The sequence below is a fragment of the Eubalaena glacialis genome, chromosome 3, assembly GCF_028564815.1.
Source record: "Eubalaena glacialis isolate mEubGla1 chromosome 3, mEubGla1.1.hap2.+ XY, whole genome shotgun sequence".
NCBI classification, from domain to species: domain Eukaryota; kingdom Metazoa; phylum Chordata; class Mammalia; order Artiodactyla; family Balaenidae; genus Eubalaena; species Eubalaena glacialis.
This window is the reverse complement of record NC_083718.1, coordinates 1,113,441-1,136,403: the sequence shown is the minus strand read 5'-3', so window position 1 is coordinate 1,136,403 and position 22,963 is coordinate 1,113,441. Positions and strand designations below refer to the sequence as shown.

Sequence of the window (22,963 nt, the reverse complement as noted above, 5' to 3'; positions counted from 1 at the left end):
ATAGGAAGGAATCCGGGGGGAGGGGGCGGGGTGGGGTGCTGTCCCAGCCCTACGCTGGAGGCCAGGTCAGGGAGGGCGAGGGGGGAATATAGCGGTTCTGGATGGAAGAAGGGCTCACACACACCCACTCTGGGTGTACGGGGGCCTCCTCTGGACGAGAAGGTAGAGGCCTCCTGCAGCCTTGGAGCCAGCCAGGGCCCCGGGCGTGTGGGCTGCTGGCCCAGCGGCACCCTCGCCCGGCTGCTGGCACTTCCAGCCCCAGGGTCATCCTGGCTTCTGGGGTCTCTGTCCAAGGAGGGAGGCTGGGGGTGTTTCCTTCCTCCTCTGCCCATCCCCCCCCAGCCCGCCTCGGTAACCGTCACAGGAAATGGCCTCACCAAGCCCTTGAGCGACAGCGCATATGGGGAGGCAACAGCTGGGGGCACAAGAGGGGGCGCAGAGGTGGTGGGGGGCCCTCCTCTGGGGGACAGTCCCCATCTTCCAGACCAGGGTCCCAGCTGCCGAGTCGGGGAGGGGCTGTGGGGTCACCGCGCCCGCAGGGGCCGAGCGGGCCGGGCGCCGAGTGGGCAGAGAGGCTCTCGCAGCAGGAGGGCCTCGTCCACCTCTCCTCTCCCTTCGGGGCCCTGCCCGCCCCTCGGGGACATCAGGGGGTCAGCACCCACGCCCCAGCCGGGCACCGTGGCCCTGGGCACCCTCCTGCTCATCCCCCTCCGAGACGCCCTCCCTTGTCTCCCCAGGTTCGCACAGCCCTGCCCCGCGGGGCTCCTCCCCGCCCCCCTCAGGTACTTACTGAAGCAGCTGTGTCCCCCAGCGCCTCTTGCCAGCTGTCTGTCTGTCTGTTGGTCTGTCTTTGAGGGCTGAGAAGGCTTCAGGAAGCCAGCTTCCTCCCTCCGCCCCTCCTCGCTGCCACCCACGCACGCCCCAGCTGCCTGTTGCCACCACCAGGGGTCGGCGGCCTCCCGCCTCTGCCCCTCTGGGGGCCGCTGGCCGTGTCCCAGCACCTTTGCCACGGGCCTGACCCTGCTCGCCAGGAATGGCCGAGGCGCTGGGCCATTCTTGACCACCCGGCCCCCTCCTCCAGGGCATCTCCTCCAGGTCCTGGGCGCGTCCAGCCTCTGCCAGCTCGTGGGGCAGGGCTGAGCCGACCCTAGCTCCAGGCTGCCCCGCAGAGGCCCGGGTACTCCTGCTCCCACCGACCTCGGCTGGAGACTGATTTCCACTTCTTTGCTTCTGCCTCGGAGCCTCGCCCCGGAAGCCCTTGCCCCTTCAAGCCGCGGGAATCATGCCAGGCACAAACAGAAGTGGGCACAGACTGGGTGGGGCAAGGGAAGGCAGGAGATCTTGCTCCCCAAGGGGACAGGCTCGGGCCAGGCCAGAAAGGTCATCCCAGGCCCTGCGCCACACCCCGGCGCCCAGCCACCTCTGGCCTGAGGCGGGCCAGCTGCCCTGGGAGTCGGTAGTAAAGACAGCTTGTAGGAGGGTCTCGGGGCTTTCCCCGTCTCCCAGCCGCCCCCCCCAGGCATCCTCCCAGAACCCTGACGTCTACTCAGAGACCCACGGAGAGTGGACAGCCTCTGGCTCTCACACCAGGGGACCCCTGTGTCTTCTTTGCCCCTGGGGTGCCTGAAGCCTGGGCCTGGGGAGGGGGGTGCCCAAGTCCAAGACCCCACTGGCCCACCTCTGCCTCACCAGCGGGCCTCCTGTTGGCTTCCTGCTCGGCTCCTGTCACCTTGAAACGTTCCTGACACCCTCCGCTCCCGGCGCCCACAATCCCATCCTTCCCCTTCCACCCACTTCTCTGATTCAGCCATCAAAGGGTGACAGCAAAAAAGCACTGACATACAACAGGCCCGGGGGTGGGCACGCAGGAGGGGGCGGTGGGGAGGGACTGGCCTCCAGGTGGAGAACAAGATGGCCCTCTGGGGCTCAGGAGGTCCAGAGCTGAGGAAGCACTTGGCTCTGGTGCCCAGATGGGGAGGAGGGGGCAGGAGCCTGGGTGGACCTGTGGGGTGTGACCTCTGCCTCAGCTGGCCCTCAACCCCGCCAGTGTTTCCACTAGTGGATGGGGGGGGCCTAGGGATCAAAAGGGGGGCAGGAGGGGATTGGAAAGAGGGCCACCCCCTCTGGGGCAAGCTGTTGATTGTTATCGAGAACAGGAAGCTAGGGTACCGCAGGGGTGGGGAGGAGGAAGCGGGCGAAGCCCTCCCCAAACTGCTCTGCCTGCGCCCCCAGGCTCTTAGGGTCTGAGCCCTCTGGCTGTGAGAATGCCTGCCTCCCAGGTTTGAGAAGCCTGAGGTTGAGCTCTTGGGTGGAGAGCAAGGAAGCTGGGGGCCAGGAAATGGGGAAAGGGGGTGGGGGGTGGGTAGTGGTTGGGCGTTAGGCAAGGCCCCGAGAGTCTCTCAGCTCCCTTTAGGTGTGCTTGGGGTAGGCAGATAGTCACCTTGCCTCTTGCCCACCCCTCGCCCCTTTCCGCTCAGAAATGCCTGGACATCTTTGGAGGTGCAAACACAGCTGCGGGGCGGGGGGCGGCACCGCCACAGGCCTCAGAGAGGACAGAGCCCTGCAACAGCCCCGCAGCCTGGCCTGGGGGCCTGGGGGCCCCGCTGTGCCCTGTCTGGGGTGTACTCTGCCCCATCCAGGCTGCTGGGAGCAGGAGAAGGCCTGTATGGCCCAGGAGTGACTCCCGTCCCTGAGCCTCCCCCTCTCCTGGTGTGAGCCTGCCCCCCACAGCTCTCGGGCCCGTCACTCCAACTGCTGACTTCCATCCAGAGCTGGGTCTGGGGTGCAGGAAGCCAGGAAGACCCCGCTGAGCCCTTGCTGACACTGGGGAGTTACTGCTCCTCCCAGAGGCTCGGGCTCCTTCTCAGGATCGCCCTCCCCAGGGGCCGAGGATCGCCCCTCCCACATCGGTCAGAAGGTGAAACTGGGGCGCTCAGAGCTGTCAGCTGGAGAAGCAGCTCTGGGAGGGCCAAGGGTGCCGGAACTGTCCCCGTCCTCACTGCTCCCTTTCGCCACCCGGCCTTCACGGGGAGGGCTGCCTGGGGCGCACTGTCCCCCTGCAGCCGCTCCCCAGTTCCAGAGCTGTGAGCCCCAGGGTCCGGAGCCCCCCAGAGGGGCAGGTGTACCGGGAATTCCCACCTGCTCGCCCCGGGGTCAAAGGCTGCCACCCGATAAAAGCCCCGAGGCAGGGGTCTCGGAGACTGGGCCAGCTGCGGGGGCTCTGCACGCCGGCCACGTCCTGCTCCCCTCCCCGCCTTCCTCTCCGCTCCTCTCCGGAGAAGCCCTGATCCCAGGCACCCCACACACAGCCCTCAGATCCTGGGCCAGCCCGGGCGGCTTCCATTCTGCGTGTCCCTGGCTGTGTAGGGGAAACAGGGACACAGAGAGCTGGGATCCGCGCGGAGGAGGACACCGCAGACAGCCCGGCTGGGAGGGCTGGTGGGAGGTGCGGAGCAGCTCTGGGCGCCCCCCAGACACCCAGCCCCCACCCGACCCAGTTTCCTGACACCTCTGGGTGCCGGCTGGTGCGGGGGACTTTCCCATAGTTTTCGAGCCCCTGGCTGAAGGACCCGCGAGTAGGCCGGCCCAGCCGCCCTGGGCCTCCCGGGAAGAGCCCCGTTCTTTGCTGTGTTGCCGGAACTCAGGTCCCTGTAGGAGGACTTCAGGACAGAGCGGAGGCCTCTCCCTCCCAAGCCCAGAGCCAGCGAAATGGACATGTGTTCCCCAACACGGCCCTTCTCTCCAGAGGCCCTCCTGCTCCTGCCCCACCCGGCGCCTGCCGCCTTGACGTCCCTGGATGCCACACGTGCACTCGGGCAGGTGTGTGCGCCCTCATGGCTCACAAGTGTTGCCTGTGTGCACTGTCAGGCCACACACATGGCCAGGCTGCCGGCACGCACACCCCCTCGCCCCACGCAACAACCTGGTCAGAGGGACCCAGGCCTGCCCCCTCCCTGGGGGCCTTTCCCGGGGTGTGGGAGGAAGAGTGGGAGACGGGCCACGAGAGCCACCCTGCCCTTCTCCTCCTGGGGGCTACCTTCCCGGGCGTGGGAGAGGCCCAAGGCCAGGCTTCAGCAGTGGGAGTGGAAGGGGGGCCGGAAGAGGGAGGGCTGCCGGGCAGCAGCGGGGGAGACGGGCTGGTTCGCGCTCGGGAGCCAGGAGGCCTGGACCTGTCCCCTGCCCGCCTCTGCCTCTGGCTGGCTCTCTCCAGAAGGAATCAGTAAGGTGCTCGAGGGCTCGGGAGGCCCCCCGGGGCTCTCTAGGTGAAGGATGTGGGTTTGTCTGTGGGAGTGGCTGCTGGGAGGAGACACAGCCCTTGTGGTACTTTTTTGCTGAATGGAGAGCCTTGGGTTGGGGAGACTGCTTCTATCGTCGGGACCTTCCTGCACCCTCTCCAGACCGCCCCTGCCCCCCAGCCCAAGGCTGCCCCAGTCTGGCTGGGGGCTGACAGGTGTGCCCCTACGGCCAGGTGCCTCAGCCAGGCCCTGTCCATAGGACTAGCTGAGGGGTCTGTGCTGTCCCCAAGGGGACTCCCTTTTCTGGGAAGTCTTGGGAACAGTCTGAGACCTCACCCCTTACCTAAAACCGTGCCCTGCTGTACCTCTTCTACTTAGATTCCGAATTAGGGCGTTTCCACCCCACTTCTCCAGCCTCTGCGGGTCTACCAAAGTGAGGTGCCCAGGTGAGGGGGAGGGCCAAAGGTGCAGTGTTTCCCCCTCCTCTTGGCCAGACTGGCCCCAGATCAGTTTCCCTAGTTGTTCCCCACCCCCAGCCCTTTGGAAAGAGCACGTGTGCACTTGCGTGCACACACACACATGCGCGCGCGGCCTGGAAAATCTGATGGGGCTGCAGTGCTGAGTTTCCAGGTCCCCATCCAGAGGCCGGTGGGCGGCTCTGAGGTTTGGGGCTGGGCAGAGCGGGGATGGGCAGGCAGCCCCCGGCTCTGGCCGGGGCTGGTCCCTGTGCAGGCCCGCGCTCCCTGCCAGACGGCCTGAGAGAAGGGTCCTCAGGAAGCCGGTTAGCTGTTCAGACTTTCTGTACCTGCCTGTTTGCTGGGCGTCTGCCTCCCCACCTTCGAGCCTGCTCCGGGGCCCAGAGCCGCTTCCTTTCCTCCATCTCCCTTCTCTCCTTTCCCTGCATCAGCTGCCTTGGGGTGGCTGCTCCGGGGGAGCGGTTCCAGGTGAGTCGTTGGCTCCAGGCTGGAGGGGCCTGACCTCGGGGAGGCTGCCCGGGGCCTTCGCAGAGCCTGCGGCCAGGTGGGGGCGGGAGGGGTAGGGGCAGGAGGTCTAGGTAGAGGGGGCGGGGGGCAGGGGAGGTGGGGAGGCAAGCACGCATCCTAGGGGGTCGGGAGCAGGAGTTGGATGTCCCAGGTTCAAGCCCAGCTCCCCTCCTCACGCTGGGGCCTGGGTTCTCCCCTCCCTGGGTATTTCTTCCTTATCTGGGGGACAAGGGCGTGAAACCAGAGGGCTCTTCTAGACCTACCATCACTGAGACTCAAGGCCTTTAGGATGGACGTGCGCCTGTGTATGTCCACAAGCGACACACACGAGGGGACGCACACTCATAGCTGGTCCATCCACCCAGCACCCAGCCACACACACCCCCACCACGTCAACAGGACCCCTCCGCACAGGAGCACAAAGGCCCGGTCCACCTCCACGCGTGGAGGTTCAGACACCCCCTCCTCTCCCGGGGGGCGGGGCGTCGGGGACCCAGCTGTCTCTGCCCACCCACAAGGCCATCTCTCCTCTGGGTCTGGGTCTCGAGGGACAGTTTCCTGCCTGGAAAGCCAACAGCTGGAAGAGGGTGGAGCTGGGGGTGTGGGGGGAAGGTGAGTTTGCCTGCAGCCTGGGGGCCGCAGCCCTGCGCCCCTGACAGGGCCCTGCTGGCACAGGGTCTGGGCTGGAGAGGGAGTGCCTTGCTCTTGGCTCTTGGCGGCCTGCTGCCCACCCGCTGACCAAGGGGAGGGTGGGGATGGGCTCCTCCTGCTACCTCCCAGCTCTCCCTGCAGACTCGGCCGGGATGGGGCCCCCAGTCCTGTGTGCGGTCCTCCTGTGGCTCCCAGGCTTCCTGGCCAAGGTGAGGTGGGCGCCGGGGCCACGGGCGGGTGGGCCCCTGCTCTCCAGGGCATCTAGGCCTCCCTCTGCCCCGTGGCCCCGCGGCTGGTCTGCATTAAGCAGGGCAGGGGAGGCTCCTTCCCACCCCCTTGACAGGACAGCAGGATAGTCTGCTTCTGGTCCCAGGGCCTCTGCACCTCTGTGTCCTGGGGTGATGCCCTTCAGCCACGTCTGGGGAAGCCAGACGAGAGGACAGCCTTTTCTCTGGTCCTGGCTGGAGCCCAGAGCCTCTGCCCATCTCTTCCCACCCCCTTACCCCCACCCTACAGGAAGACAAGTGCCACTCCCTGGGAGTCCGCTCGGGGAGAGTGGAGGTAGGTGCCTTCCGTGGGGAGGGGGCTGGGCAAGGCTGTTTCTCTACCCAGACCCCGCCTCTGCTCTGGCCCTTCCCGCCTCTCCTCCTCCTCTAGGGCAGAAGGTGTTGGGAGACTCTGACCCAGCCCTTCTCCCCAGGACCACCTCTGAGGGTGAATGTCAGCGTCCAGGGGAGGCCCGCCAGCCACGCCCTCCGCCTCAGCCGCCTGACCCCCCTTGGCTCCCCGGAGGAGCAGCCACTCTGGGCCCACACCAATGCGTCCAGCTTTGAGTTCCAGGACCTGGTGCCGGGAAGTCGCCACCAGCTGGAGGTGACAGCCCTGCGCCCCTGCGGGCAGAACACCACTGTCATCCGCACTGCCCACACAGGTGCATGGCCTGCAGGCGGGGGAGGGGCCGAGCAGGACGTGGCTGCCCTGGAGGGTTGGCAGGGAGCAGAGCGGCCAGAGACGGTGAGGTCTCTGAGGACCACGCCTGGTGCAGTGACCCGTCAGGAGCACTAGAAGCAGAGGTGATGCCCCGGCCCTGAACTTGGTGCCTCTCTCTGCCTCTGATGCAGCCCTGTTGACTGTCCAGGACCTGCAACTCCGTAGCTCTGGGAGCCCGTCCCACCTGGAGGCCTTGTGGGGCGCTGCCCCCGGGGGTCAGAATGGCTACCAGATTCTCCTCTACCACCTGGAGTCCCAGACATTGGCTCACAATGTCTCCGCGTCCCCGGGCACCCTGTCCGACAATTTTAGTGACCTCTTACCCGGCAGCGAGTACGTTCTGGAGGTTCCCACCTGGGCTGCCGACCTCCAAGCGAAGACCAGCATCCATCAGTGGACAGGTAAGGCCAGCGCTCGGCAAGGCCCCAGGTGGCGGCCGGTCTGGGAGTGGGGGGCCCTCCAGAGCCGTGTCCCGTGACTGGGCTTCTGGGCTGCTGCTGCCAGAGCGGTGCCCGGGCCCCGCGTCGGGCCCCCTCTCCAGCCCGGCTGTGCTCTCCCCACCCTTTCTCCAGCGCCTGTGCCTCCAGCTCAGCCGGCGCTGCGTGCCGCGGGTGCCAGTGCCCTGCAGGCCTCCTGGAATGGCTCTGGGGGTGCTGCCTGGCTGCGCCTCGTGCTCACAGACCTCCTCGGCGGCTCCAACCTGACGGCGGGGGTCACAGGGGGCATCTCCAGTCACACCTTCCCTCGTCTCTCCCCGGGAACCCCCTACGAGCTGACACTCCGCGCTGTTGCCGGGCCCCATCTGGTGGTGGGGCCCGATGCCACCGAGTGGACCCGTGAGTGCTGGGCAGGTAAGGGGTCGCCGCAGAGGCTCCTCAGTCAAGCAGGCAAGAGCCAGCTGGTGGGGTGGGCTTCCAGGAGTCCTGCAGGGAAAGGGTGAGGCCTGCCTAGAGGGGGTGCCCTCCTGCAGGCTGGTGGCAGGAGCCCCCTCGCCCCCGCCACAGACGATGACAGTGGTGACACTTATCAGCACCGGCAGCATCCATGTGCCAGCCCCGTGCCAGGCACTGCCGTGTGTCACCTCATTTATCCCCCAGAACAGCCCCTTAAGTTGTGTTATCTCCATACGGTGGAGGGACCGAGGTTGAGAGAGAGAAGGACCGGGTCCCGAGGCTTAGGAGTGTCCGGCTAGGCTGAGCCCGCGGGGACTTGGCTGCACTTTTCCTCAGGGAAGTGCTGCCTCGCTGCCACTCACTGGCTGCGGGTCTCGGACAAAGTGCTCACCCTCTCTGTGCTTCAGCCTCTGTATCTTTGACGCAGGATGATGATGGCAGCGTTGTGAGGAGGAGTGTGAGGTCTGGCACCGGATGTGTTATCATTTGTTACCACGTCCTCGGCCGGGTCCCAGGACTCACCCAGAATATGGCTCAGGGTCACTGCCAGCGCCGGGATGAGGCCTGGTCCAGGGCGTGCAGGAAGAGGCTGACGCGGGGGTCCAGGACCTTCTGCACATGTGTCTCCCTTCCCCGCAGATCCCTCAGTCCCCCTGGACCTGGTGCTTGCTCCCCGGCCCCCAGAGTTCTGGGCCACCTGGAAGGCAGGGCCGGGGGCCCGGGATGGCTACCTGCTCAGGCTCAGTGGGCCGGTGGAGAAGACCATCACTCTGGGCCCTGGGGCCCTTAATGCCACGTTCCCAGGGCCCCTGCCCGCTGGGCACTACGCTCTAGAGCTGAGGGTTCTGGCCGGGCCCTATGACGCCTGGACCCAGGCCAGTGCCTGGCTGGATGGTGAGTCTGCCCTGGCGGGGTACAGGCTAGGGTCCTGCCCAGGGGCACCTGCATCAGGAGACATGTGAGTCCTCACTCTCCAGGGACCACACCCCCTCCAGATGCTGCAGCCCAGAGCCGGAAAGGCAATGGTACCGAGCTGCCCCTGGACGGGCTGGAGGCCAGCAGGGAGCCTGGGAGCCAGGTACTGCCCTACCCCGAGGGAGCCCCCAGCCTCCTCAGAAACATCGCTGGGCCCCTGGTGCCACACAGGTCACTCTCCAGGGACCTGGGGCCACTACCAGGGGGACACTGTCCCCTCTCAGGGCAACGCCACCCTGAGCCCCCCAAGTCACACAGGTGAGTGCCAGCCACCGCGGACCCTGGTCTGGGGCTGGAGGGCTTTGCCTCGGGGTGGAGATCTGGGTGGGGACATCACAGCGCCACAGACATTGCAGGGTCCCCTTACCAAACTGCTCCTCTCTCCAGGGCCCCTGGCACCACAGTCACTGGAGGTCATCGGCAGGGGCAGCCCCTCTGACTTGACCGTTGGCTGGGCCTCAGCACCAGGGCAGCGGGAAGGCTACAGGGTGAGCTGGCGCCAAGAGGGCGGCCAGAGTTCGCTGGGCAGTCTTGTCGACTTGGGCCCCGATAATTCCAGCCTGATGCTGAGGGGCCTAGTGCCCGGCTCCTGCTACGCCATGTCGGTGTGGACATGGGCAGGGAACCTCAGCTGCAGCATCCAGAGGGTCAGTGCCTGCACCCGTGAGTTCCCGGCTGCGGGCCCCGGGGGGCCAGCCTGGGCGGTGGCGGTGGGGACCAAAGTCCTTCACACGTCGCCCTCTGTGTGCCATGTTCCTGACTCAGAAGCCATACGTCCATCCAAGGTGGGGCCGCTCATGAATCTGTTTGCAAGCATTCCCCACCTCCTGCCATCTGGTCAGCCAGCCAGCCATCCATCCATCCATCCATCCTTCCAACAAATATTTAATGAATGCCTTCCATTTCTAGGTATGGGGTTAGGTGCTAAAGCTAACAATTATGAAGAAGACCATCTAGAAAGGAAGGCTGACAAGTAAACAGATGGTTTATGTGTCTATTAAAGTAACGCATATTGGTTCATACATCACAGTGTAAACGTAGATGCACAGAGAAGAATATGCACGATGTATCTGAACCGTGTGAAACTCTGTTCTCACGGGTTAAAACTGAGGACTATTGGGAATTCTATGTGGTTCTGGCTAATCTTTTAGGGCTTACAGAAGGGCCACCTTAAGGAGTCAAGGAAGGTTTCCCAGAGGAAGGAGGTGGGCCAAGAAGCGTGTGGGTCTGAGTAGGGTGGGCAGAGAGGGGCCTTAGCAAGGGGCAGGTGTAGACCCAGGCCCTCAGGTTGGGGAGAGAGAGAGGGAGGGAGGCAGAGGGAGACAGAGGGAGGGAGAGGGAGGGAGAGGGAGAGAGAGGGGGGAGAAAGAGGGAGGGGGAGAGAGGGAGGGGGAGAGAGAGGGGGAGAGTGAGGGGGAGAGGGAGAGAGAGGAAGAGAGACAGAGAGAGGTTGGGGCGTGGGATGAGCTCTCAGGGGCCAAGCGTCAGTGGCTGAGCTGGAGGCCCGTGTCCCGGGTGTGAGACACAGGCGCTGGGCGCTGGTGGGGACCAGGTGGACCAGACGGCACCCTCCAGCAGCTGATGCTCTGGGAAGCAGGTGGGGCGCAGGCGTCAGGGCGGAGACCGTGTCATCCAAGAGGTTTTCCTGGGAAGGAAGGAGCGGGCTGGAGCCTGGTGGCTAGCTGTGCCTGGAGACCATCGAGCAGGACGCAGACGATGCGGCAGGAGGGGCGGGGGGTGGGTTGTTCGAAATCCATTTCTTCCTGTCCTGCAGTCCCTGCGCCTCCCGCCAACCTGAGCCTGGGCCTGGCCGCCCAGCCCCCTGCCCTGAGGGCTGTCTGGAGCCCCCCCGTCCGGGGCAGGGACGGCTTCCTCCTGCAGCTGTACCGCCTGAGCCCCCTGGCTCTGGAGGGTGAGGAGACCCTGGCCCCTGAGGCACAGAACTTCTCCTGGGCCCAGCCGGCTCCGGGCACCGAGTTCCTGGCACGGCTGGTCACCCTGCGGGGGCCAGATGAGAGCAGTGGCACCAGTGCCACAGGCTGGACGCGAGAGTGCCCTCCGCGTGGCCCTGCCTCACAGGCCACCCTTGCTCAGTGGGTCCCAGGGGCTGCACGGCCCCCTGACCTCCCTGTGGTCCGTGAGCAGGCCGCTGGGTTGACTACGGTTGCTCCCTCGGGCACCAGGACACCCCTCGCCCTGGCCGAGAGTCCCCAGGGCCTGGCCCTTCTGGCACCAGGAGGGCAGGCAGAACCTGGGCTTTGCTCCCGTGCGGTGGCATGGGCTGGTCCCTCGAGCTCCCTCACCACCAGCGGCGGGGAGGTGGGGAGTGGGAGGACCAGAGGACTGGCTGCCAGGCCCTCCGGGCCCCTTGCTCGGTGTTCTCTCACTTAACCAACATCCGGGAGGCCTCCATCTCACAGAGGAGGAAGCCAGGCCACAGGGAAGGCTCTCAGTCCTCAGAGGGGTGTCGGGGTTCACGTGCGGGCAGTGTGGCCCAGGGTCCACGCTCCTGGCCACGTACCAACCCCAGAGAGAAGGGGGAGTGGGGGGCCCCAGGAAGGGTCACAGTTCCTGAAATACAGGACGGGTCACACGGTGAGGCTCGGAGGCCCAGATCCGCGAGGCTGGGCCAGGAAGCCCCTCCCAGAGGCCCGAGGCCTGCTCGGTGGAGCTGGGCAACGGTGGGGTCTCCTTGCCCAGCGGCATCCTTCTCCAGTGTGGTGGCCCCCACTGCCCGCCCTGCCCTCCCGACCCGTCCCAGGACCCTGAGACCTCGGACTGGCCTGGGAGGAGTGGGAAAGCTCCGGCCAGGGGCTCTAACTGGCTCAGCCCGGGATCAGGGCTGTCCCTCTTTGAGCCTCAGTTTACAAAGGAGGGGTCCACCAGGTGACCCCAGGCCCTGGGCCCAAGGGGAGGGTGGAGGGGCCCCGCCTGGACCCCGGACACTGCCTGCCCTTTAACCTATCTACCCGCTCGGGGGGCTTTCAAAGCTGGGGCTGGGCCTGGGAAAAGGCTCTGCATGTAACCGCCTCGCTGACCTGTCTGGCTGGGTGAGTGGTGATCGATGTGCTCACGCAGCATGGCCGGGGCTCGTGCTCTGCTGTCTGGGAAAGTCAGGAGGTGGTCTGCCTCCCCACGGGTAGAATCTCCTCTCACTGGTCACCTGAACCTGTGTTTCCTGACTGGGCCAAGGGTGGAGGGCCAAGTGGGGCCCTCTCGGGAGGAAGGAGCCACGATCGGGGTCGTGCCCTTCCCCCTGCACTAGAGTTGCCCTCAGCAAGTCCCCAGTCCCCTCACGGGGGCCTAAACCGCAGGCGTCCCCAGTTCCGAGGCCACAGGTCTGAGACCCAGGCTGGCAGAGTCCTCGGCGAGTGGACGGCTGTCCCTCCGTGTCTGCGTTCCGGTCCCCTCTGGGTCAGGGCCCACACCAATGACCTCGTTTTACCTTCATCACCTCTTTAGGGACCGTATCTCCAAATACAGTCACACTGTGAGGTCCTGAGGGTCAGGACTTCAACTTGAATTTGGGGGGACACAGTTCAGGCCATGACACCTCCCTTCTCTCCCCCCGACCCTGCTGTCCCTGCAGCCCCCCTCGCCCCCCCTCTGGTAAGTGTGACCAGTGAAGGCCCCACCCAGCCCCGGGCATCCTGGGTCCACGCGCTGGGGGGCTGGGACGGCGACCGGGGGACCCTGTACCAGGCAGGAGTCCGGTGGGCTCAGGCCCCATGGGGGCCCAGGTGGACGGTGCCAGTTTCCCGGCTCTGACTCCGGGCACTGAGTACGAGGTGCAGGTGGTCGCACAGGCCAGGCCCCTCCGGCTGGACCTGTGAGTTGGCGTTGGAATGGCCGGGGGGGAGAGCAGCGGGCAGGGCCGCCCCTGGACCCCGTTCCCTCCCTCGGTGGCACTGCTGCCCCCCAGTCCCCCGTCCCACCTGCACCCCGAGGGCCCTGCGTGGGGTCACAGGCCTCCTGCTCTCCTCCCACAGCCCCACTGGCTCCCATTGAGCTGCCGGTGTCCATGCAGGCAGGGAGTGCTGTGGTCAGCCTGGCCCGGGCCAGCGGCCGCCTGGGGCACGGCGTGTGCCGCGCACCGCTCTCAGAGGCCGGGCCCCTGTCCTGGGAGCAGCCCCTGGCGCTGGGCCAAGCCCACCTGGTCCTGAGGGACCTCACACCTGGACGCAACCTCTCCCTGTCCGTGCTGTGCCAGGCGGGGCCGCTCCAGGCCTCCACGCACCCCGTGCTGCTGCCCGTGGGTACGTCGGCGTCTGTCGGGGGGAACAGAGCACGCTGAGCGCTGCCCATCCTGTCCCAACCCTGCTCGTCCGGGTGTGTGCCGTGCCCACCCGCCCTGGGGATGCCCCTCGCTCTCCAGATGGGCGTCAGGTCCCGAGGAGACCTTGTTTCTCCCTGTGGCTGCTGCCCCTTTCCGGGGACAGAAATGCCTGGTCCCTCTGCGCCTCTGATTTTGACCACCTCTTGGGCTGCACTGACTCCCACGCGACGTGGAACACTTGAACCCTCAGAGCCCGACCCCGTGGAGGACGTGTGGTGCCAGCCCGAGGCCACCCGCCTGGCCCTGGCCTGGATGGTGCCCAAGGGGGACGTGGACACCTGTCTGGTGGTGGCGGAGCAGCTGGCAGCAGGAGGGGACGCCCACCTCGTCTTCTAGGCCAACACCTCCGGGGATGCCCTCCTGCTGTCCCGCCTGGAGCCCGCCACGTCCTACCGCCTCAGCCTCTCCGTGCGGGGCAGGAACGGCCTGTGGAGCCAGGCGGTCACCGTGGTGTGCGCCACTGCTGCCGAGGGTAGGCGCCCCCTTGGCCTCGGGCCCCGCTCCCTCAGTCTTCCTCCCCCATCGCCCCCAGCCCCGGCCCCGACCCTGACCCAACGCCACTCTGGTTTGACACCCCCCTGTGGGGCTCTTGCCCAGCACCCAGCCCAGTTCGGATTCTGTGCGTCCAGTCAGCTGCCGTTGCAGGCATGGCCCTGCCCTTGGGGGCTGCTGTCAGGGCCTCACTGCCCCCCTCCGCCCCCAGCCTGGCACCCCCCTGCGCTGGCCGTGGCCCCCCAGCTGGAGCCTGAGATGGAGTTGGGCGTGCTGATCGCCCAGGGCATGTTTGGCGAGGATGACAGGCAGATCCAGTGGTATGGCGTCATCGCCACCGCTAACATGACTCGCGTGAGTCCCGGCCCAGGCGGGTGGGGGACACTGGCTACTGCCTGGCAGGGGTGGCGAGGGGCCCAGGCGCCGACACGGGTGAGATGAAATGTCTGAGGCCAGCGGGAGTCTTGGCGCAGGAAGGGGGACTGGGACATTCTGGAGGAAGGGACTGGTATACTAACGGGCGGGCGGGCACGTCTAGGAACACGGGGCAGCCCCTCTGGTGGGGAGAGGCCCCGCCCCACCGCCCACCTGCCCCGCCCCTCCCTATTCCTCTCCTAGTGCCACGGCCTCCCCGTGAAGCCATCAACCACACCTGGTACGACCACTACTACGGGGGACGCGACTCGTACCTGGCCGTCCTGCTCCCCAACCCCTTCTACCCGGGGCCCTGGGCCGTGCCGACGTCCTGGATGGTGCCTGTGGGAACAGAGGACTGCGGCCAGAGCCAGGACATTTGTAGTGGACAGCTCAAGCCGGGTTCCCACTATCGGTGAGGGCCAAGGCTGAAGGGTGGGGGAGACATTGAAAGTTTCATTGATGGGTTGTTTACACCTGTGTCAACAAAAGAGCTGGACTGACTCACAGAGAGAAAGCACGTGCCGGTCCAGGAGGGTCAGTAGAGTTATTCTGACTGGGCTTCCTGGTAGGCAAGGCAAAAAGGGAAATGCTCACCTGCCACATGGTTCTTTTCTCAGTAAAGCAGGGGATGGATTCTCTTTCGCTTTGCTAGGGCTATACCGAGGATACCAGGCACCTGTTTCTAGGGCTTCTTGCTCTCAGAATAAGGCAGTGGAGGCAGGAGAGAAGCCGGGAGAGGGTGGAGTTTGCTCTGAAGTCTCAGGTGACAGGGCACCAAGCCCTAAACAGGTGAGGGGGGCTCTTGCTACCTCAGCATCTGCTGCCCGTGACTCAGTTTCCTGGGAGGGGCGTGGCCCTCTTTGCCCGCCCCCCCCGGTCCCCCCCCATGGAAGGTCCTGCTCCTCTTTGCCTGGTTCAGTGTTGTGGTCTTTACCAGGTACAGCCCTGAGACCCTCATCTCCTTCTCAGCCTTCTCAGGTAGGCGGGCACCCAGCTAGGACTCCAGCTGGGTCCTGGGGTGGGGATTGGTGCTGGGACCTCCCTTCTGAGGCTCAGCTACCAGCGGGGACCTGTCCTGCCTAACAGAGCTGGGATCCCCAGAGCCAGCGAAGGAGGTGCTCCTGGTGGCAGCCCTGGCCTGTGTGGGCTGGGGGTAGTGGGCAAGACAGGCGTTGAGGAAACAGTTTGCCGCTGCTGTGATCGGTCTACCCTCCTGCAACGCTTCCCTCCGCCATGCTGCCCCCGGCTGGCCGCCGGATTCTGGAGCAGCGCTGACCAGTAGAAACATAAGGGAAGCCGCAAGTGAGAACCACATTTGTGGTTCCTAGTAGCTATGTTAAAAAGAGAAAAATAAACAGGTGGAATTAATCTCAACCACATTTTATTTAAACCAAGATATTAAAAATATCATATCAACATGTGATCGATTTTTTAAATGATTAATGAGATATTTTACATCCTTTTTTTTAAATCAGTAGAGCTTTGAAATCCTGTGTGTAGCTTATGCTTGCAGCAAATCTGAAATTGGAGCCGCTCCGGGTCAAGTGCTCAGTAGCCCAGGGGTGCGTGGCGACCGTACTGGACAGAGCAGCTCCAGAAGGCGTGGGGCCAGACCTCTGCCCTCTTGTCCTCAAGGGTGTTGGGTGGGCCCTGCTCAGGAGCTGGGGGCGGGGAGGGCTCGCAGGCTGTTCTCGGTGCCCGTCCAGGGTGGTCCCCCTGGCAGCCTTCTCTGGCCTCGGGTCGGCATCTGGGACTTCCTTCTGCAGGGTGAGGGCTGTCACTGCGCCCTCCACCCAGGGGGTCTCGGGCCCGGGGAGGCTGGTATGTCTCACGGGGCGGCAGGTCGGGGCTGCCCAGCTCACCCTTCCCTCACCGTCCACAGAGCCCCGGGCCAGCGTGCCCCGGGCGGCCGTGCCCCTCCCAGCAGCGGTGGGTGTCGCGGCGGGCGGTGTCCTTGCGCTTGGCGCCTTGCTGGGCCTGCTGTGCTGGAGGCGAGTGCAGGGGCAGAGGTGAGCGGCGGGGAGGGCCGGGCCGGCGTGTTGGGGAGCCCCAGGCTGCCTCCCAGGCCCCGTCACCCTCTGCAGGTCAGAGAAGAACCTGTGCTCCCAGGAGCTGGCGGCTTACAACCTGCGGTGAGTGTGCGGCCCCCGTGGAGCGGGGCAGGCGGCCCGCCCTCCACAGGCTCGGTGATGACGGGGTCTCCCCGGGACTGCATCCCTCGCCCCGCCAGCCGAGTCCTCCCTCAGCCGCTGTCACACCCTCGTCACCCTGCTCCCAGGGGCCCCCGACTCCTCCCGGGCCCTCAGCCTCTGCCTCCAGACTCCCGTCCTCTCGGTCCCCGACTGACCACCTGGACGGTTTCAGGCCAAGTCGCTTCCTTTTCCTTCTTTCTCTCCGATGTTGGATTGTAATCTACCCTCTATAGCTCCTGTTCCTCCTTCTGTTGACCGCACCCTGAGCGGTGCTGTGAGCAGCTGTGCCCAGAGCCACCCTCAGGACCCGGGGACGGGGCCTCAGAGACTCATGCCCACCTCCTCCGAGAGTGGTCCTGTTTGCCCTGCCCCCTCTCTCTGGCCCCTGGAGCCCAGGGCTGGTTCCTAGCTCCTGGGTGACCCGGCTGTGCAGCCCACCCCCTACCGGCACCCAGGGCAGGACTCTGCACACCAGGGTCGCCGCCTACTCGTCCCCCTTCCCCCAGGTGGACCCACCAGCCCATCCCTGCCCACAGCTTCCGACAGGGCTACGAGGCCAAGAGTACCCGTGCCCACCAGGCTTTCTTTCAGGCATTCGAGGTGAGGCCTCTGCCGCCCCCAGGCTCTGGGGGACCCCAGCTGTGCACGACCCCCCCTGGTGTGGGGGTGACATGGGTCTGCTTCGGCCCCCGTCTCTGCAGGAGCTGAAGGAGGTGGGCGAGGAGCAGCCTAGGCTGGAGGCCGAGCACCCTGCCGACACCGCCGAGAACCGCTACCCTCACGTGCTGCCCTGCGAGCACGGCGGGCAGGGGTGTGCGGGGCCGGAGCTCGGCCCGGAGGGGCTGCATGTGCCCGCCGTGAATGCACGGCTTTTACGTCTGCAGATGACCACTCCCGGGTCAGGCTGACCCCGCTGGACGGAGAGCCTCACTCCGATTACGTCAATGCCAGCGTCATCCTGGTAGAGCCGCCTGCGGGCTGGCTGCGGCGTCCACTCGGGAGGGGCCCAGTTTGCAGGACACGCTGTCCTGCCCTAGCCGTCCACGAAGACCGCCAGCTTGTGTGTCTTGTGTGTTGGTCACTGTGCTGGGACCGCAGGAGGCAGGGCTGGGCTACGCGGATTCCCGCCTTCAAAGGAGCAGGAGTTGTGTGTGTGTGTGTGTGTGTGTGTGTGACACCTGCCATGCGGCATGACAAGTGCTGTAATAAGGGCACACGTGTGGTGCTCAGAGCACGTGAAGAAGGAACGTTTAGTCCACCTAGGAATCAAGAAAAGCTTCCTGGACGAGGGGGCATTTGGTCTCTTGAAGGATGAGCAGAATCCTGATAAGTGATGAAAGAGAGGCAGACATTGCCGCTGGACAGACCCAGGGAAGAGCCAGGCGGGACATGTGGACAGGGTGGGGCGGGATCATCGGGTGGAGGCAGGAGAGGCAGATGGGGCTGTTGGAGGAGGGACTGAGTGCTGGCCTGGGGGAGCTGGGTGGGCAGTGGAGCCCTGGGAGAAACGCAGGTGGTGTGGGTCGGGTGGTGAAGGGGTGGCCTGGGGAGGCTACTTCGGGGTCGTCAGTGTCTTGTCATCGTCCCATCGAGGTGGGGCTGTCTTCAAGTCGCCCTCCTGATTTGGGTCCTTGGTGCACGTGTGTTCACGTGTGTGCACACGTATCGGCCTGCACACGAAGTCCTCACTCCCGGAGATCACCCGTGGGATGCATGGCTGTGTGCTGGGGCCCCAGTTAACGTGATCCTGCCCACCCCCAGGGCTACACCCGCCCGCAGGAGTTCATCACCACCCAGGGGCCTCTAAAGAAGACCCTGGAGGACTTCTGGCGGCTGGTGTGGGAGCAGCAGGTCCGGGTCGTCGTCATGCTGACCGTGGACATGGAGAACGGGCGGGTGAGCATGCCACAGCCCCCGGGGTGGCCGCCAGGTGGCAGGCTCCCCCCACAGGACCAGCTGTGGGTCTGGGAGGCCGCCCAGGATGGGGCAGGGAAGGAGACCGGGTACCCAGGCTCCCAGCTGGACTCGCCTCTATCGCCTCTGCTGTTTCTCACCGAGTCCACCCTCTCCTGCTCTGGGCCCAGTCTGCGTCCTTGCTTTAAACACGCCTGTGCCCTGCTCCGTGCAGGGCCCTGGGACAGCACCTTCGAGCCCCTCCAGCTAGAGCGGTGAGGCCAGGCCAGGTGGTCCTAAGTAAGGCCATGCAGTTTGCGCAGGAGCCCGGCAGCTGCCTGGAAGCCCCAGGGGTCACATAGAGGTCTGGGGGTGGAGGTGCTGGGGCCGGGCCGGGGGAGAGAGGCTTCCGGACAAGTGGGGTGGCAGAGGCAGACGGATGGGTGGGAGGTGCTGATACAGCAGGGGTGGCAGTGATGGGGGGGCCCACACCTGCCCCCCAACCCCGCTCTGACCCTCTGGCCCTAGTGCTATGTGAGCACTACTGGCCAGCTGACTCCACCCCTGTCACCCACGGTCACATCACCGTCCACCTCCTGGCCAAGGAGCCCGAGGGCGAGTGGACCACGCGGGACTTCCAGCTGCAGCACGTGCGTGCCCGCGAGCGAGGGGGGGTGACTCCTTGGAAGGTCAGCTCGCCTCCTGGGCCCCTGGCCTCCCCCTTGCCCAGGAGGTTGGAGGTTAGGGAAGGGTAGGGAAGCACAGGGAAGGCTAAGGGTCATCCGAAGTTGGCTGAGAAGGGACGGTTTCTGCCCTGCCCTGCGCTCGGCTCAGGGCCCCAGCTCACCTCAGACCCCTGGGCCCCATCTGCCTTCCCAGGCTGTGACCTCCTGGGGCAGCAGTGCCCCCCTTCCCCTTGGGCCCCCTGCAGGCAGACTCCCTGGGAGGCTGGAGGAGCCAAGGGGAGCATCCCAGTGTGGGGGACACCACCCCGCCCTCAAGATCTGGTGACAGAGTGAGGGCTGAGCAGAGGACAGTGGGTTAGGAGGGGACGGAGCAGTGGCTCCTCTGCCCCCCAACCTCCAGGCTGCCCAGCAACCGCAGCGGCCAGTGAAGCAGCTGCAGTCCACCACCCGGCCAGACCACGGCGTCCCCGAGACCCCCAACTCCCTGCTGGCCTTTGTGGACCCGGTTCGGGAGCAGGCGCGGGCCGCCCCAGGCGCAGGGCCCATCCTGGTGCATGCAGGCGAGGCAGGCGGCGGGTGGCGGGGGGTGGGGTGGGGAAGGGTCCCCCTTCACAGCCCTGGGGCCTCTGACCCGCAGCGCAGGCGTGGGCCGCTCGGGCAGCTTTGTGGCCCTGTCAAGGCTGCTGCAGCAGCCGGAGGAGGAGGAAACAGTGGACGTGTTCCACACGGTGTGCTCGCTGAGCCTGCACCGGCCCCTCACGATCCAGACCCCGTGAGGGCAAGGGGGTTGGGCTGCGGACCCTGAGAGGGGGTGGGGCAGACGGCCGGGCCACAGGGTCCCCAGGGGCCAGGGAAGGACCCGGGGGAGGGGCTCGGGCACTCACCCTCCTATCGGGGCTCCTGTTTCCCTTTGTGCGGGGGGGGGGGGTGGGAGGTGGGCGGGCCCCTGCCAGCTCTGACGCGGGGTGGGCCCCCACGGGAAGGCTCCCCAAAGCCCCTCGCCTGCCCTGGGCCGTCTGGCTGGTCAGGGCCTGGAAGTCTCCCTGCTGGGCCACGGTCCCTCAGCCGACCGCCTCCCGTCCCCCACCCCCCAGAGCCAGTACATCTTCCTGCACGGCTGCCTCCTGAGCAGGGTCCTGGAAGGGGCCCCGGCACCTCTGAGTACGTGCAGCTCCGGGAACCTTGTCCGGTGGGGGGCAGGGTCCCCGTCCCTCCCACCAACAGGCTGCCAACTCCATCCACGCAGGGCCGAGGAGACCGGGAGCGGGAGCTGGGCAGCCTCCGGCACCCCCGACGCGGCCCGCGCCCCGCCCAGGCCGCAGCCCATCCGTGTGAGGAGCTTCGCCCGGGCGTGCTCTGAGCGGGCGGCCGATGGCAATGCTGGCTTCCTGGGGGAGCACGAGGTGGCTGCGGGCCGGGCGGCACGACGACGCGGGGTCCCCTCATGCCACCACTTCTGCGGCCTGTCTCATGGTGCCCCTCTGCCGGTCACCCTCCCCAGCTCCCGCTCCAGGCCCTCAAGGACCAGGCGGGCTCTGCGATGCCCTCTCCCGGCCGTGGGCAGGACAGCATGGCCTCCCATGAGTGCCAGTGGGCTTGCGGGTGGACCGGGCATGGGGCGTCGGCCAGGCTGGGACCTCTGGCAGCCTCACCTTCACCCTCGTCCCGCAGACGGCTGTTGTCACGAGCGGTCCCCTCCGGCGGAGGATGGCCCTGCTGCAGAGATGCCCGAAGCCTGGCTCTTCCCCGTGAGACCATGCCCTTGGGCCGTTGGTGCTTCCTGGTCTGGGGCTGGGGGGCTGGGGGGTCCTAGAGCTGAGACGGGCAGGGGACACCCTGTGCTCTGCAGGGCGGGCCCTCTGGCCGCGATCACGTCACGCTGACCGGGGTCCGCAGAAATCTGGGAGCTGGTGTGGGAGCACGGGGCTCGCGTGCTGGTCTCCCTGTGCCTGCCAGACTCCCGGGAGAAGGTGATGGAACAGGGGCAGAGGGTGGGATGCCTGGGGGTTGGGATGGGGGTGTGGTGTGACCAGGGCCTGGGTGGGGATGGGCTGGCCGGCCGAGCAGCCCTGACCCGGTTTGGCCACAGGAGTTCTGGCCCACGGAGTTACAGCCCGTCGCCACGGATGCGGAGACCGTGCGCTGGGTGGCTGAGAGCAGCGCTGCAGGCTGGCCCTGCACCCTCCTCAGTGTCACACGTGTAAGCTAGGGCCGTGGGGTGGGGGTGGGCTCCACGGAGCAGTCCCGGCCCCTCCAGGCACCGGTACCAATGTCTTTGCCCAGAGGAGGAGCAGGAAGGAGAGGCCGGTGCAGAGGCTGCAGTTTCCGTGCGGGGAGCCGGGGCAGGAGCTCCCCACCATTACCCTGCTGCGCCTCCCGGCTGCCGTGGGCCAGTGCTGCTCCCGGGGCATGCAGAAGCCAGGCACGCTGCTCAGCCACTGCAGGTGCCGCTGGATGGGGCCCGGGAGGCGCAGGCAGAGACCTCGCTGCCCCGCGGCTTGGGGTGAGGGTCAGGACACAGCCCCCTCCTCGCTCTGCCCTGACGTCGTCTTTCGGGACTCTGTCCCCCGACGCCCCTGCCTGCTGGGGCCCTGGTTGGCTGTGGCCTGGGTTTCCCCACGTGCCTGCCTGGGCACCCGGCCCTGCCCCCACCCCCCAGGGGCCCCTCCAACTCGAGGTCCTTTGCAGCAAGGGTATGGCCCAGCTGGGCACCTTCCTGGCCATGGACCAGCTGCTGCAGCAGGCTTCGTGGGCGTCGTCACCGTGGCCTTGCAGCAGTCACAGGCCTGTGGGCTCATGACCCCAACGCTGGTGAGAGGCCACGGGGGCTGGGGGGGGCCTGCAGCAGGCTTCGTGGGCGTCGTCACCGTGGCCTTGCAGCAGTCACAGGCCTGTGGGCTCATGACCCCAACGCTGGTGAGAGGCCACGGGGGCCGGGGGGACTTAGCCGTGGCAGGGAAGGGGCGGGAGTGGGGTGCGGTGGGAGGGCTGTGCCCCGCTGCACTCGGGCAGCCACCAGGTGGCGCCGGGCCGCTGCTCTCAGTGGAGGACAGGGAGCCTTCCCGGCACCGTCCAGCCGCCCTCACTGCGTCCTCCCCTTCTGCCCCAGGAGCAGTTCATCCACCTCTACAACTGTCTCAACAGTGCGCTTGTGGACGGGCTGGCTTGCGTTGGTCCCGGCGGCCGCCCCGCAGGCCCACTCAGGCCTGGCTCCCCTGGAGGGCAGCCTGCACGCCTGCCGGGCCCCGTGCTGAGAGGGGGCCGAGTCGGGGAATAGCGGATGTGGTCAAGCCAGAGGCCGAGTGAGATCTGTCCATCCATGCCAGGGCCTGGTGGGAAACAGGAGCGGGGCTGGGGGGGCCTGGCGGGTGGCTTTCGCGGGGCAGCCCCCAGCCCCGCCCTCCAGTTTCCCCGTTCCTCAGATCTAGCCTCTAGTGTCCGGGGGAGCCCTGGATTCAGAGCCGGTTACTCGGGGCGAGGGGGCACAGCCGCTGCCCTGTGTGCAGCAGGACCGGCCTGGCCCTGCCCCCCACGACCCGGCCTTCCCGTTTTCCGCTGCCGGTGGCAGGCGCCGGGGGCTCGCTGCTGAGTGGCCAGAGCGGCCGGGTTTTCTCGGCCTCCTTCGCTCCACCACAGTGCGGGAGTCTGGGGAGGGAAAACCAGGAGGAGAAGCAGAAAGGAGGGCAGGAGTGCTCACCGTGGCGACACCATCACCCATGGCCCATCTGTCCCCTCATCAGCCACAAGGCCCTGGACGGCTGGTGCCAGAGGCGGGGCCCCAGCTGCTCCCGGTAGAGGGCCTGGGGGACACGGAAAGCCTGGACAAACTAGAGCAGGAGGCCCCGAAAGGAGTCAGACCCCGAATCGGGGAGGGGGCAGGGCTCTCCTTGGCCACCCCGAGCTCCTCGTGAAAGACGAGGGGTGGGAGGCCGGGAGGTCCCTCGCGGGCCTGTGGAGCAGGAGGAGAGGCATGCTTCCCGCTCACGTGGGCCTCCCCGGGCTGGGTCACACACATTTATCAGGAGTCGGGGTTGGCCCATAACGACCCTCCAGTAGGCGGGCTGGAGACTCGCTCTGGGCCCCCGGGACCCGCGCCTGCTGAGGGGGCAGCAGGGCCCCTGCACCAGAGCTGCAAGGGGGCCACAGCGAGTGGGGAGTGAGGCCGGGAACACGACCGAGCTAGGGGGCAGGCAGCGCCCCTGTGGTCTCTCTGGCCCTCC

The 22,963-nt window shown here is 66.6% G+C and overlaps 1 protein-coding gene across 1 annotated transcript; it reads left to right on the top strand.

Annotated features, from left to right (window-relative positions):
- The first annotated feature begins 4,921 nt into the window (after positions 1 to 4,921).
- On the top strand, positions 4,922 to 22,020 carry LOC133089072 (receptor-type tyrosine-protein phosphatase V-like). Its single transcript, XM_061187230.1, is given in 39 exon segments — positions 4,922 to 5,179; positions 5,674 to 5,830; positions 6,011 to 6,078; positions 6,386 to 6,430; positions 6,527 to 6,800; positions 6,991 to 7,260; positions 7,432 to 7,695; positions 8,392 to 8,646; positions 8,748 to 8,887; positions 8,952 to 8,985; positions 9,115 to 9,390; positions 10,502 to 10,789; positions 12,317 to 12,466; positions 12,469 to 12,566; positions 12,695 to 12,983; positions 13,254 to 13,535; positions 13,767 to 13,907; positions 14,174 to 14,383; positions 14,885 to 14,950; positions 15,855 to 15,981; positions 16,057 to 16,101; positions 16,671 to 16,764; positions 16,866 to 16,956; positions 17,049 to 17,125; positions 17,926 to 18,064; positions 18,586 to 18,707; positions 19,144 to 19,319; positions 19,381 to 19,515; positions 19,840 to 19,908; positions 20,059 to 20,146; positions 20,245 to 20,329; positions 20,415 to 20,491; positions 20,593 to 20,627; positions 20,629 to 20,712; positions 20,826 to 20,943; positions 21,027 to 21,187; positions 21,432 to 21,487; positions 21,490 to 21,554; positions 21,853 to 22,020. Coding segments are annotated over 39 exon segments (5,577 nt in total).
- Positions 22,021 to 22,963: the final 943 nt, after the last annotated feature.